At 38.2% G+C, this 14,004-nt stretch overlaps 1 protein-coding gene across 1 annotated transcript; it reads left to right on the top strand.

The window, feature by feature from the left end:
• Nucleotides 1–1,599: 1,599 nt before the first annotated feature.
• On the top strand, nucleotides 1,600–10,802 carry LOC147677977 (chymotrypsinogen 2-like). Its single transcript, XM_086945853.1, has 7 exons — nucleotides 1,600–1,731; nucleotides 4,348–4,451; nucleotides 5,000–5,079; nucleotides 6,243–6,321; nucleotides 6,905–7,085; nucleotides 9,339–9,472; nucleotides 10,582–10,802. The coding sequence occupies exons 1-7, from the start codon at nucleotides 1,680–1,682 to the stop codon at nucleotides 10,741–10,743; spliced, it is 792 nt and encodes a 263-aa protein (XP_086801979.1). The 5' UTR covers nucleotides 1,600–1,679; the 3' UTR covers nucleotides 10,744–10,802.
• Nucleotides 10,803–14,004: the final 3,202 nt, after the last annotated feature.

The raw sequence follows: 14,004 nt of genomic DNA, 5'->3' as shown, positions 1-14,004 counted from the left end.
TTAGAATGTTAATAATAAAAAGAATGGGCTTTCAGGAGCACTATTCTTTGTACCTTGCAGAGTATTTTTGGAATCCCCGTGTGTGTGCGAAGAGCGAAATCAGAACAAACGAACCCCCTCACGCTGACTACACCATAATAGGTACGGATTTATCGCCTTTTTGTCTGAGAAACAGGCTGGCTTTGCTGTTCCTTGATGAACATAGTAAAAATATCCCTTACTCCATACATTAGGTCTACAGTTACATTAAAAGACCCAGGAATTCACTAGCTTCGTTACATTTATTGGACCCGCGGGACCGCGTCGCCCACAGCTTAAGGTAACATGCTTAGTGACATCCTTTTTTAAAAGGGGAAAACAAGTCATTTCTACCTAGATCTAGTTACTGAATGATCTTCTTTTGCATTCTTTATTCAGATTACCCACAATGAAAGAGCCCTGATGAGAATCTGTAATTTAACTCCAGATTCGAAACGCGTCGGCAGGCACTAAAAGAAAGTGAACAAGAATTTATTATTTATCACTTTGACTTTTTCTCTAAAGTTGATATTGACCTTTCTTAAAATAATTTGGTTGCCTTTTTTGTTTCTATTTCATTTCGTGGTAATTATAAGTGAGAAATATTTCGCAAAGAGTCATTATTTGTGAAATCGTTGCTTTTGAAAAAAGAAGATTGTACATAAACTGTCTATATTTGTATATATGTTTGTTGTATAATAGTTGTATATATGTATAAATGTTGTATATAAGTATCTTTCTCACCCATGAAAATATATAAAGAAACTTGATAAAATTCTAAAGGGTTTAAATAAAATACCCCCACAAGCAGAAGACAATTTCTTTGTTTGTGTATTCTTAAAATTTGAGACAAAAATCCACGTGGGGGTCAGCAAATTCTTTATTGTTCATAGTCCTACGGAAAGCCAGCTGCCTCCCATAGAGATCTTCATAATGAGCAGCATAAACTATCTCAATTTTCAACATTATATTAGTCTACATATGCAGTAATCTATGATCCAATTCCTCATCACAGAACCATGTAGTACTCACCTGCTTCACAGTCTACAAAGGCTTGAACTTTTTTTTATTTTGTTAACTACATCATGTACAATTTGCAATTTGAAATAGATTTCATATTATTCGTTCTGTGTTGCTGATTCTACATTAGTGACATGTATTCACTTTTGAGTGATTCTACATTTGTGACATATATTTACATTTGGCTGTTTGATGAGAGCACTTAAACAAAACAAGCAAAATAAATAATAATGTATTTTAATAACTCGCTAAAAAGGATTTTTTGTTCCTAAACAGTCGCTCTCCTTTTTTGTTCATTGAAGCTTTCTGCCAAGACAGCAAAAGTTTCTCCTTTGCCTAGAAATTAGCAGAACAGCAGGTGCATTTTCCCAGCCTGTGAGATAAAGCTGGTCTGGCCTTCCAGACCCCGAACGCCTTTCCAGCCTAAACTGAGCAAACAAACAGATGAAGAACTTGGAGCAACACCTGCTACATTCAAAACTATATTTACTCATGTTTTGTTTGCTTTTCCATGGCATGATGGCATGGGGTGCTGTGCCCAATCAGAGGTTTGGAGTCCAAGGACTCATCCTACCTCTGCTTGTATAAAAGAGGCAGAGCCTGGGTCTTATTCTCACCAAGAATCCTCCTGACTTAGAACCATGGCTTTCCTGTGGCTTCTGTCCTCCCTCGCTCTCCTCAGCACCGCACTTGGTAAGTTTATTACTTTGCATCAGTTCCTAGCCAGAAGAGCAGACTTTATCAAATAGGGAATGCATAAAGGAAGGAATACCTAAAACTAAACGTTTCTGACGAACAAACTTATTGTTCCTACATCAGTTTGCAACACAGGACTAGTGATGTTCACTGAACCTACAAAATAAACTGGGATTGTGTTAATTGCGTATCAGTAGTTTATTGCAAAGTTATGATCCCCATATTAAGAGCACATTTTTTCATAGATGCCAATGTTCCATATTGAGAAAACTGAGCTCTCATAGATAACAATGCCCAATAATAAAAGCACAGGGTTGTCATAGATATCAATGTCTCATATGAAGGGCATAGGGCTGTCATAGAGAACAATGTTCTAAATTAAGCGCACAGGGCTGTCATAGACACCTATATTCCATATTGAGGGAAAAGGGATACAATAGATACCAATGTGCATAAAGGCATGGGTGTTCTGCAAAGGACTATAAGCAATCTCCTTCTTCAAGACTTGCCTACAGATAGAGTTAGTTGTCTTGCTTACCTTTTGTAATAAAAAATATTATAAAAAATATACACACATATATACATACACTGCTGTGGCTCAACCCTCTTCATCCATTGGTCCGTTCAGCTGTGTTTCACATTTTGCCTCCTCTCATAATGGCTTAAAGCATGAGCGAATGAGTCAGCCTATCACTGTCATTGCCCCTCTTGCACTGTGAGTGACAGCATTTTCTATGTGAACATTCACCTGAAAGATGTCCTTCAGTGTTAGGACTGCTCGGCCAATACTTTACTTTGGCAATGCCTTTTTTCTTTCCAATCTTTCCATTCTTTACCTTTTTTATTTTTCAAGCTATCTTTGTGCATGTAAACTCTGCCTTCAGTTACAGTAATTAAAAAAACAATAGTACCTCTTCTTTTTGCAGAAAGGTAATGATGTCTCCCAGTGATGTGCACTAAAACCTAAAATAAACTTTTTCACACATGATTGCTAGGAAGTACCTATAGCGTTCTATTAAAATTAAATGTGATAGCTATTTTTTCAATTTAATATTTACATTGCAATCATATGGTCACCACATTTAGTTGAGAGGTTGAAAAGCTTGAATGCACTCACTTTATATCTAAGTCAATTACACTGATCGTTAAAAAAATCCAACATAAATTTAAACATAAAAACATAAAAAGTTGTAAACTAATAAGTGTATTAAATGACTATAGAACCAGAACTCAAGACACCAGCCATTGACATAATTCCAGACTTGGATTTTATCAGGGAGCAAAAGAATGACATTTTAATTTTAATGAGAATCAGCAGACATGCCACAATTTTAGATTAACCACCAGCCGCTGCCCGTGCAGGTAAGAACGATGGGGTGGTGGGACTGGGATTTAGACAGACAACGTTGAGGGAAAATTCATTATTTATTTAATGTATCTTCAATTGTATGTACAAATCGGCCCGACCACTCTTACCTGCACGGGCCCGGCTGATAACCACTATCTACCTAAATTATTTGTACCTAGAATTAATTCGCCCAACTCATGCAAGAAAGGTAAAAGTACAGGCAGATATTACTTCTCTACCTTCACCTGCTTATGTTTTGTCTCTATTCACAAACACTCACAGACATCCAGACAGAAAGCCGAGCCAGGGGTTGATTTCCAGGCCTACCTCTGAGAATGTCAGGTGATAGCACCAAAGGCTCCTATTCCCTATGGAAAGCTGCCCAGGCTAAACCTGCACCTGTTGAAGCGCTCCGTGCTGATTCCAGTAGAAAGTTGTGAAATCCAAAAAGTAGTAAATGTGATCCAGCACATCTAGATGTATTACTTTTTTTGTGGAAAGGGTGCTCTGTTCTTTATTCAGAACATCACACAAACGAATATCACACAAAAAGTCGTCTTCTTATGTGATATCCCAGCAGAAAAAGAGGACATATTCTACAGGCGCAATGGAGAACCTAAGGTGAAGCGATGCACACATTTATTTTCTTATCTACAAGAATTAATTTTTTCTCTGAGAAGAAACCCATACCCTACACCCCCAAAAACGTAGTGGTGTTCCCTTTCTCTTCGCATCCTAGAAAGGGATGTGCTGGAGTAATTTTCCAAACATTTCCAGGGTGAGGAAGGGTCTGATCAGAGTGTTATAATGTCCACAAACCCGTCTCCAAACCTATAAGGCTAACCAGAGCTTAAACTCCACTTTCCGACCCCTTGTGTAGAATTTACAACTGTGCAGATTTCTCTGCACGTTAATAAAATAATTTAACCTGTCAGGAATACTTTTATAGAATCCATACAAGCATTAATGGCGGTATATCCACCCATAAACATGCTTAATAAACATGGTAATAAATACCATTATGTTTATGGCAAATTACATCTAAAGTTATGTATTTTGTCTCTTCTTAAAAATCTGTCATGGCTCTGTCCCTTGTGGACCAACCTTAGATAGACCACAGCTTTAATGATACTGCCAATAGGCCTTTCCTTCCCAAGAAGGTGGATCCAACCCTGACATACATAAATACATGCTTTGCATATTCTGACCTTCTGTTTTTTTCTGTTTGTTTCCTCAGTTGAATTTCCCTTCCACTTCCTTTCCAGGTTGCGGTGTCCCTGTCATTGATCCTGTCATCAGTGGCTTTGCTAGAATTGTGAATGGTGAAGAGGCGAAGCCAGGATCCTGGCCTTGGCAGGTGTCACTCCAGGTAAGTGGTCAATTGCTACAGGTGAAATGGACAGAGCATTGTCATTGTCTCATTACTTATTGTCTCATTACTTTTAGCATCTCAAAGATGTTTGTTGGCTTCTGTGTCATAATCTTGTAGATCCTTGCTTAAATAGACTATTAATTGTCTATTTATGTTGACGCTTTTTAAAGTGTAGAATGTATCCAAGTGATTACTTCTGACATCTCTGTTTGCTGATCACTACTGGTAAAGATCTGTGGCAATTGCCAATTCTGTTGCAAGCAGCTGTCACTTTAAGTGGTGATATGATGCCTTCAGACTCTGTTGATTGTCTTGGTCTGGTTAGATGCTGCAAGTATTTAATTGAGCAAGGCAGGAGATCATGCATAGCAACAGAGAGCTCCCTTTCCAAGGAAAATTGAAGAATCCTACCAATGTTTCACCAATATCTGAATGACTGTCTAAAATGGTACTTTAGTGGGCTTTTTGAGCCATGGTGGCTTTCTTGTGAGGTCAGTTAGTTGACTTGCTGGGCTGATAAAAAGTGTTCTGTTTTTCTGTTATAGCAATCCAGTGGATTTCACTTCTGTGGAGGTTCCCTCATCAGCGAACAGTGGGTCGTTACTGCTGCCCACTGCTCTGTATCGTGAGTAGCAATTGCCTTCATCAACTTAAATTTGTCAACTTAGAACAGAGCCAGAACACTGGACGTTTCATACTTTGACAGTTTACTCTTGTTCCATAGAATTATGTTGTACTTTTAGACTTCTACGAAACTATACTCATGTGTTACACTGACTCAGAAAGCACAAAAAGGATGTTCTACTCTGCTTCACTACCTATTGTTGACATTTATCCAGCCCCGTTCACGCGTGTTTCCCACCACCTTGATTTGTTCCACGAATAGGAAGACTTGCTTTGACATTTTTTGTTTTTCACCATGTCCCTGCATATTTCAGTAATGTTTTTAAGCATTTTCTTATCGAAGAAAATACAACAATAAACATAAATCTTCACTGCCTCAGAGATCAAATGTTGCATCAATAAGTATATTTGCTCATTCTGCCGCTTCTCGTCTTCCACCTCCGTGGCTTGTTCTCAAGTGCCATTACATTGTCCCGTCTCCATAACCACCGTGGCTATATTCCGGAGGTTACCCCATCCATGCTAGATTTCCTCCCACACTTTTTGGGCAGCACCTACTTTTATATATTTCAGTAGATTCAGCACATGTTCCATTATCATCAGGCAATTTAAATAACACAGATGCTACACTGTGTACAAGTGGCATTTAATTACGGTTAGAGTCTCATTATCTGTGTTTTCTATGTTGGTAAGTGCTGTCAATGAAGTCATTGTATGATCCTCGGTTGTTGAAAAATAGTACTCCTGCTTCTATATTTGTGGTACTTTCCAGTTTTTGCTTTTCAACATCTGGTGACACAATCCACAACGGCACTACCAGGCAATGTTAGACAATCAAGCACATTTTTCCTCAATGGTGCTCCACTACTATGCACATATCCTTCTGCAGTCAATGTCTGCCTCTTTGATTCCTGATTCTTCTCTATCTAATATTTATTCACTGATATTTTCCTGATGTTGTTGCTTTCTCAAAGCTCCTTTCTCAGTGTCTCTCTACATCTTTTCCCATCTCACTCTTACACTCTAATCTTCTTCTTCAATATTTCTTAGCCATCATTACAGACTCAAACTGAAGTAGGGTGTTATCTGTACAATAAACATTGATGACACTGCACTGTCCAAGGGTGGGTGTTTAACACTAGTTGTTTCTTGCTTTCTGATTAGAAAGTATCACAAGGTGGTCCTTGGAGAACACGACAGGGGCTCAAATGCAGAAGCCATCAAGTCCGTTGCTGTTGGACAGGTGAGAAGCATGCTCATGGCCACAGACATTTCAAATATTCTTTTGATTTTGATGGATATATGGACCTGAGCTCAGAGATGGGAGTTAACCTGTTCACACCTGCCAATGTGATGATGTTAGATCTAATAGCCATTTTAAACTTATTCACTCAATAACATCAATTTCTTGAATTTAATATTGCCTCAATCATTCTCTTTTACTGTCTAAGTAAGGTGTCTGGATATACTGAGACTACATTTCTTGATCCAGTCATGGACTGCACAGGAACAAGATAAAATATGCATTTGAAAAGTCTCATTTTTAAATCTTTACTCAATCCTGCTATGTTTAATCCCATACGAATTTAACCCAGCTGTAGATATGCAGAGCTTAGACGTGTTGAGATGTGTGCAGTTGCAATCTGCATATCGCATTTTATTATGGCCTCATGTCTCTTATTTAGTTACACAAATATGCATCATTTGGGCGAAAGAGCAACACAATTTGTTTTTTTTTCAATGTACTAGAAATGCTTTCATTCTGAGATGATCATAGCATCCTCTCATGTGCTTTCTTTTGGATGATCATGCTATTTTCTATTCAGGTCTTCACTCATCCACAATGGAACCCCTCCACCATCAACAATGATATCGCTCTGATCAAGCTTGCCACACCTGTTTCCTTCTCTGCAACTATTCAGCCTGTCTGTCTGGCAAATTCTGGGGAAAACTATGCTGGTGGGGAGACTTGTGTCACTAGCGGATGGGGCAAGACCCGATACAATGGTAAGAGCCTTTGGTTTTATTTACAATGTTGTGGATTAGAGCAAATTTCCATTGGAAATAAAATGTCAGTCTGTCGAGATCAATATTTTAAAAAAATGATAAATTAGTTAAACTTAAGATGCTTCCCTTGCCTTTAAAAGTCTATCAGACGCAATAGCTTTTAAAAGAAATCATACGTTTCCCATGAGTAAGCATGCCCATGATTTCCTTCACATCTGGAACCTAAGTAATAACCTTTTCAACGCCTTGAGAGCAAGTTTTAGAGCACACTTCAAGATGTAACATCAAATTGTGTTTTAATATTAGATGTGTCTCAATGTTTACCTAATGACTTCAAAATAGGTTTGTGGTTATACAATTTCCACTTAATAGATATGTTCATCTCTTACACCACAATTTTGATGCAACACAATTGAGTCATTATATAGTATTACAGAATTTCAGTTAATTTCAAACAAAGGTCAAAGACATAATGAGTGTGGAAGAAACATTAAGCTGTAAACATCGAATCTCAAAAGAGAAAACACAACATTGTCAGACAACACTAAGCAGCTTTACACAATGGTGCCTCTCTGTTCACAGTATAAACTGGAAACGTTTTGCTTTAAAAATTTGTTTATTGGAAATGAAAAATGTTCTTTGGGGTGATTTGATGTCAGCCTAAGAAACATATTGAAAAGGATGTTCATCAGTGAACATCAAACTATAGCTTCACAATTTAAGCAGGAAGGTTGCCCTATCCTCTACTTTCCTCTACTTTCCTATCCTTTCAGTCTCAAGGATTCAGCCTAATTTCATCAGACTGATTTTCTTCATTTTGAACATTTGACATAATGATGGATACCGACGTGCTCAGAAGGCCTGGATAGTATAATGTCCTAAAGAGCTTCTTAGGGCACAAGACCAGTACTTCTTTAACCATCTGATGCAGTTGAGCCAGTATCGCTCAGCAGTCAGTAGTTAGTCCACGTGTAAACAATTCTTGCAAGAACTCTATGAAGGAATTGCAGATAATTTCTTAAATGTTAGAGAACAAGCTATTTAAAGGCAGGGAGTGTGTGCCTTAAGAGGAAAAATACCAGGAACAAGTTGGTAATTTTCCCATGTTTCTGAAAATGATATAGTTTGCCATGGTACCCAAATGTACATACTTTGATAGAGGCTATGCATTCAATGACTCTGTTTCTCATCAGTATCTCACACCAATATACAGAACATGTGATTCATATTTGCATATTTAAACCGAGTCCAGTTTTTCCAGTAATCGAAAGGAGAATAGAGTGGCACATTGGTATGGATAAGATTTCTTACACACATAGATCATGAAATATCATTAACATTTCATTGCAAACCTCTTCCTTTGAAATAGTACATGAGAAAGCTACAGCAAGAATCATCAGTCTCCCTTTTTAGGTCGAGCTACCAGACAGTGCAGCTGCCTAGTTGAAAAAATAAACATGTTGTCAACTTACCAAGATCTTACAGGGGCTTAAAGCCTGGCCATTGCTTAACTTTCTTTGACTTTACTCTCACTAGCATTTGCTTGCTTCTCATATGGTGGCTTGGTTTGTGCATCTGGTGATTGTCCCCCCCTTGGTGCATTACCTATTTACTTGTGTCCATCCACTGTTCACTTTTACGGGACTCCTTTCTTCAACTGAATACTGAAATGTTGCACTTGATCCAGTAATTAAGTATCCTATTCATCCATGTAGGAAATGTAGGAAAAGTCACAGACATTTTGAATGATCAGGTCTGATTTCAGTGAGCTATTGCAATGTGACCTTGCACCAATGTGACACATTTATTGAGGTGTGATCTGGAGTTGAGGCTATAGGCAAAATGGTTGCCTTCCTCACACACCTAGGAACATGTACCTTGTATCCTCAATAGGTACTTCAGTCGGTCCAGAATTAGTCTACTTAAGGCACACTGGTAGTCTCATGAAATCTTATGGAAGAACAGAGAAAAATATCTTAAAGACTAGAGATGGTTAATGACAGGCTTGAAGAAGGCTTGACAGGAGATTTAAAAGTTCCTCAATGAGGACAAAGTTGCGACCTTTTTCAGTATGGAAAGAACAGGAGGATTGTCTTCCAATTTTGAATGTCAACACAAAGATTTGTTTAGACACTGAAGAAACGTAAACAATAGGCAAACACAATGTTACAACCCAACAGAGTATTTTATATTTAATAACTACCTTTATTTGAAATATATATTCATATGCTGTTTCTGCTTTATTTCAATTAGCACTCAACACCCCCAACAAACTGCAGCAGACTGCTCTGCCTCTGTTGACCAATGCTGATTGTAAGAAACACTGGGGCAGCAACATCTCTGACCTCATGATCTGCGCTGGCGGAGCCGGTGCCACATCCTGCATGGTACGTATCTTGATCTCACAAATTTGAGAGTGATTCTCAGGTGATACAGTGAGGAATAGTGGCAATAGTGTCTAGATAACTGGTAAGGGGAGTTGGGTGATTACATCTCAACACAGGAATCGATTAGGGGTGTATCCTAAATGTATATGATGCAAATGTTCTTCTTAGATTCTTTCTAATAAAGCTATGTTTTAGAATGCATTGAACACTAATATAGATGAAAAAGCTAAAGTTATTTGACTTGGATATTCTCTAGAAATGGCCAGCCCTGTAGTCATGTAATAAAGTTCAGGAATGTAGGGAAGATGGACCACAAAGGATTGGAGGTAGAACTAAGTCTGGTGTTTCAGAAAGCATATGGGAGTCTTGACTGTTACACAAGTCGATGGGTTGAAAATGCCACATATAGTTGTAACATGGTTCTTCAAATAGGGAAGGGTAGGAATTATACTAAGCGGATATAATCAATTTGATAAACTGGCAATAACTGAAATATTTAACTTCTATAGTTGAAATATGATGACTTTTTCCATCAGTTGTGGGGGAAAGTATTGGATTGATATAACACCATAATAGCGTTTCTCAATAACTTTATAGTGTGAGGTAGCACAGTTCGCTAAAATAATCTTATGGGCAGGTGTGTTGACTCATGTACTACAAACTCTATTAGTACATATAGTCTTCACACGTTATTATCACAGTACTTCTCATCAATAAGCAGTTTTGTAGCTCTTTGAAGCAGCAGTGTGAGTTTCTCTTCAACATGGAAAAGAGTGCTTGATGATGGCACTCAGGTTAGACAGTCACACCTGGTCATGGGCTCAAAAAGCTCATCAAAAGCTAATATTTTAGCACCCTCATCCCTTTGTCAATGCAGAAATACTAGAACTGGATTGTTCTACAGAAAGCTGCATCCTATCCTATTATCCTGCATGGGATGGTTGCAACAAGTGGCCTGGGGTCGAAATCTGTCAATACATTAACCTGCAGCACTGGATTAGCAAAGGAGTCTGGCTGGGAAATATCACCAGAGTGGGCAACGACAATGACAGTAAATTATGTTAAAATGTAAATGCTTCTTTAAGTATTCCTTTGTCTTCTGCTTGCAGGGTGACTCCGGTGGCCCACTTGTCTGCAGGAGAAATGGTGCCTACAACCTCGTTGGTATCGTCTCCTGGGGCAGCAGCACATGTTCCACCAGTATCCCAGCAGTGTACGCCCGTGTGACCGAGCTGCGTGGCTGGGCTGACCAGATCATTGCTTCCAACTAAGCAATTGTGGCATAGAAAATGTTGTCAAACAAATCTGTCAATAAATGTCCCATAATCTACTGAATCTCTTTGTAGCCTTCCTTGTGATAACTGATCAATGCTGAATGACTAGCAAGGGAGTTATCTGGTGTGTAATACCATATGAACAAAGTAATAGACCCAGAGGAAAGTGGTGGATCAAGAGATACACCTGCAGACTATGTATTGTCCATGAAAAGCCTGAATACAAACAACTACAGGGAGAGTTGTTACTGAAAAAGAAGACTGGTTTCTTTAAATTATACGATTTCTAAATGTATAGCAATTGGACACTCTCTTCAGAATATCCAAACTCTGACCTTCTGTTTGAGAATTTGTGATCTGTTTGTGCTTGAACCCACAGCTGCTTGTGATGATCCCACACCACCATGGACCCCCACATCCTTACCATGTCATCATACAAATACAAAACCATAAAGCAAAAGATCCCTGCCACTTGATGGTCTAGTTTGCAATGTAATGTGGGAAATACAACTTGATGATTGAGTAATTAGGTGAGGGATACATAAGAAAGGCATTAAAATATTATCTATTGTATAATTACTCAAATAAATACATTGGGAGTTTTGGAGAGAATGCAGACCTGTAGCGACTGACTGTGTGAAGGAATGCAAGAACTAAATGCGGGCATTGAGAAGAACACCAGAATAGTGAGCCAAAGCAATACATATATGTTGGCAGAAAGAGAGAGCAAGTGGTCAGCCTGTTTTTATGCTAACAGAGCCATTGAAGGGCAAAGTGTCATACAACAGTTGCCATCTCAAATCGGGTGAGCTTCTGCCACCTTAGGATTTTTAAGGTTTGGGTCATCCTCATACAGTATTGGCCTGGTTTCAGCCTAGGAAGCCAGGGATGGTGTGTTCCTTGGAGTGTGCAAACACTGCTGGGGTTTCAACAATAAAAATATACATTCACCTTCAGTGATACCATGAGCAGCAATAGCTTTGACGAAGCTAAACCTCTGTCAATACCATCAGTTGGTGTGAGTGATAGTATCACGACTTAGTTATGGACATAGTAGAGTCCTCTGTAGAGGCACAGTTACCTTATAGAAAGATTGTCTGGTCAATTAGATATTACACTTCACAATGAAAGGCCAGAAAAAGTAAAAACTGACATCAGCTGCATCTTGCATGAAAGTACCTGGAACTAACAAATATTCCTTTGAAAACAAAAATAACTTTGAAGATTAGTCAGTCATCAACCTCCAGTCAATAAGGATCCTAGTGAGCCCCAGAGATATGATCATGATTGCTCAACCAGTCTCACCAGCATTTTTGACCACCCATTTCATTTTCTAAGTTCTTTTTTAATAATCATTAATTTACAGTAGTGTGTATCTAAGGTTGTGTGCATAGTTGACTCTTCACAGTATATTTCTGAAAGCAGGGTCTTAAGTGGATGTTTCTTCCTAACCATGATATATTATTATAAATACTTTTGGGATACTTGGTTTTGTAATGCAAAGGTACTTCTTCAGGGTGAAACTTATGTTTTTCAACATTATCAATTATATAGCTGCGAATCAGAACTTGATGGCCTGATTTAAGAGAAGAACCTGAATCTAAGAGGAATGCAACAATGGATCCTCTTTCATAGAAATTTCTTTTAGTTTTTAAAAGGCAAAATGTTTACATTCATGTGTAATTTGTTAACAATATGAAATGTATTCAAATGGAAATATGTAGGAACTGGAAACTCAGATAAAATATTGAGCTAAATCAATATATTTGGTCAATGAAATATACAAAATTTCATGAAATGCTGTGTAGCATGAGAAGTGCAGAGCTCAATGAAGAAAGTACAAACATAATGTAAATCAAGCAGGAACATATTTGCAGACAACAGTATGAGCCTCAATGTCTAATAAGTGGTAAGATGAGCTGGAAGGGCAAACCATAAACAATACATGGTTTTCCTATGGAAGAGGTCTGGAGTTGTTACTAGAAATCTTGTTGAGTCACATGTGTACAATAGATGTTTCAACCCCAGTGAAAGACAGCACAAGTCATAATCAAGAGACTGAGGCATACCCTTCTGAGAATAAATTCATAAGGCATAATGAAGATCACTTCTAGCAAAAATGTGCATACAGTGCAAATAGGATTCCATATATAATGGGCTCCTGAATGGACTCCCAATACAAAGGTTGTGTGTGGAGCTCATGCAATATAACTCGAATTCTAATAATTTCTGTGGAACGTATAGTATGACTAGTAAAGCTGTAATCCAAAAACAAAAATCTTTTGCTATATTGGAAATGGTCCATTTAGTTACTTTTTTTTTAAAACAAATCCAGAATAGTTAAGGACAGAGTGGGTCAGTGAATGCCACTCTCCACTGCTGAAGCCCAGTTATGTGATTCCGAGCAAATGATCACCAACGATTTTATCCAAGACATTGGTTATTCTATTCAGCAAAGGAGACTAAAGTGATGATCACTTGTGTGGCACCATAAAATAGCATCCCATTGAAGATCTTCCAAAACACGCCAGAAAAGCCAATCAGAAATCCTGCAATCAATGTTCATAGAAGCTAATGGGAACATTCTTGATTGGACCGTGGCATACTGCCGGGAAATGAAAGACAAATATCAGTTAAGAGGAGTGTTCCTCATAGACTGACAAGTCCATGAGGACCACAAGTGGCAGAGTATTTTGAATAGCGTCCCCACAAATGTTACCAAAAATATCCAAGAGGCCTGACTTGGTTTAATGTAGAGAATGTCCCCACATTTTGGATGATAAAGGCGGTTCAGCTGTCTTTTTAAAATAACATTTTTCAGTATTTCCCTGGTTTCTCGTATACCAGCTATTCTGATGATGCTTATTGTGATCTTTAGGCTTAATGTTGCAGCTTTTTAATAGGAATGTGATATGGTTTATACCTGAAGAGCAAGCCGTTCTTTTTAAAGAAGGTGTTGATTATGGAGTGTTTGACCAAACTTGTCAGAGTAAGAGTGCAGCAGACAACTCAGGGCTATTTCGAAGCAGTCAGGGGTCTTCTTTAACATAAGAATGACGTCTTCTGTGGATCCGTCTAAAACAGACACCATGCAGATTTAGATTTGAGGTGGAAAATAAAGTAACCAACACATTTGCTGTTCTATTATACATATAAGTCACCTCAGTAAAATTGAATTGAGAGCTGCAGCCGATACCATTGATGTAAGCAAATAGGACTAGCTTGTGTATGTTGAAATTTGCTGTGAGAGGTGTAGCC

Source organism: Lissotriton vulgaris, chromosome 12 (genome assembly GCF_964263255.1).
Source record: "Lissotriton vulgaris chromosome 12, aLisVul1.2, whole genome shotgun sequence".
Lineage (NCBI taxonomy): Eukaryota > Metazoa > Chordata > Amphibia > Caudata > Salamandridae > Lissotriton > Lissotriton vulgaris.
Note: the sequence above shows the minus strand (reverse complement) of the source record. Positions and strands in the feature narration are given on the sequence as shown.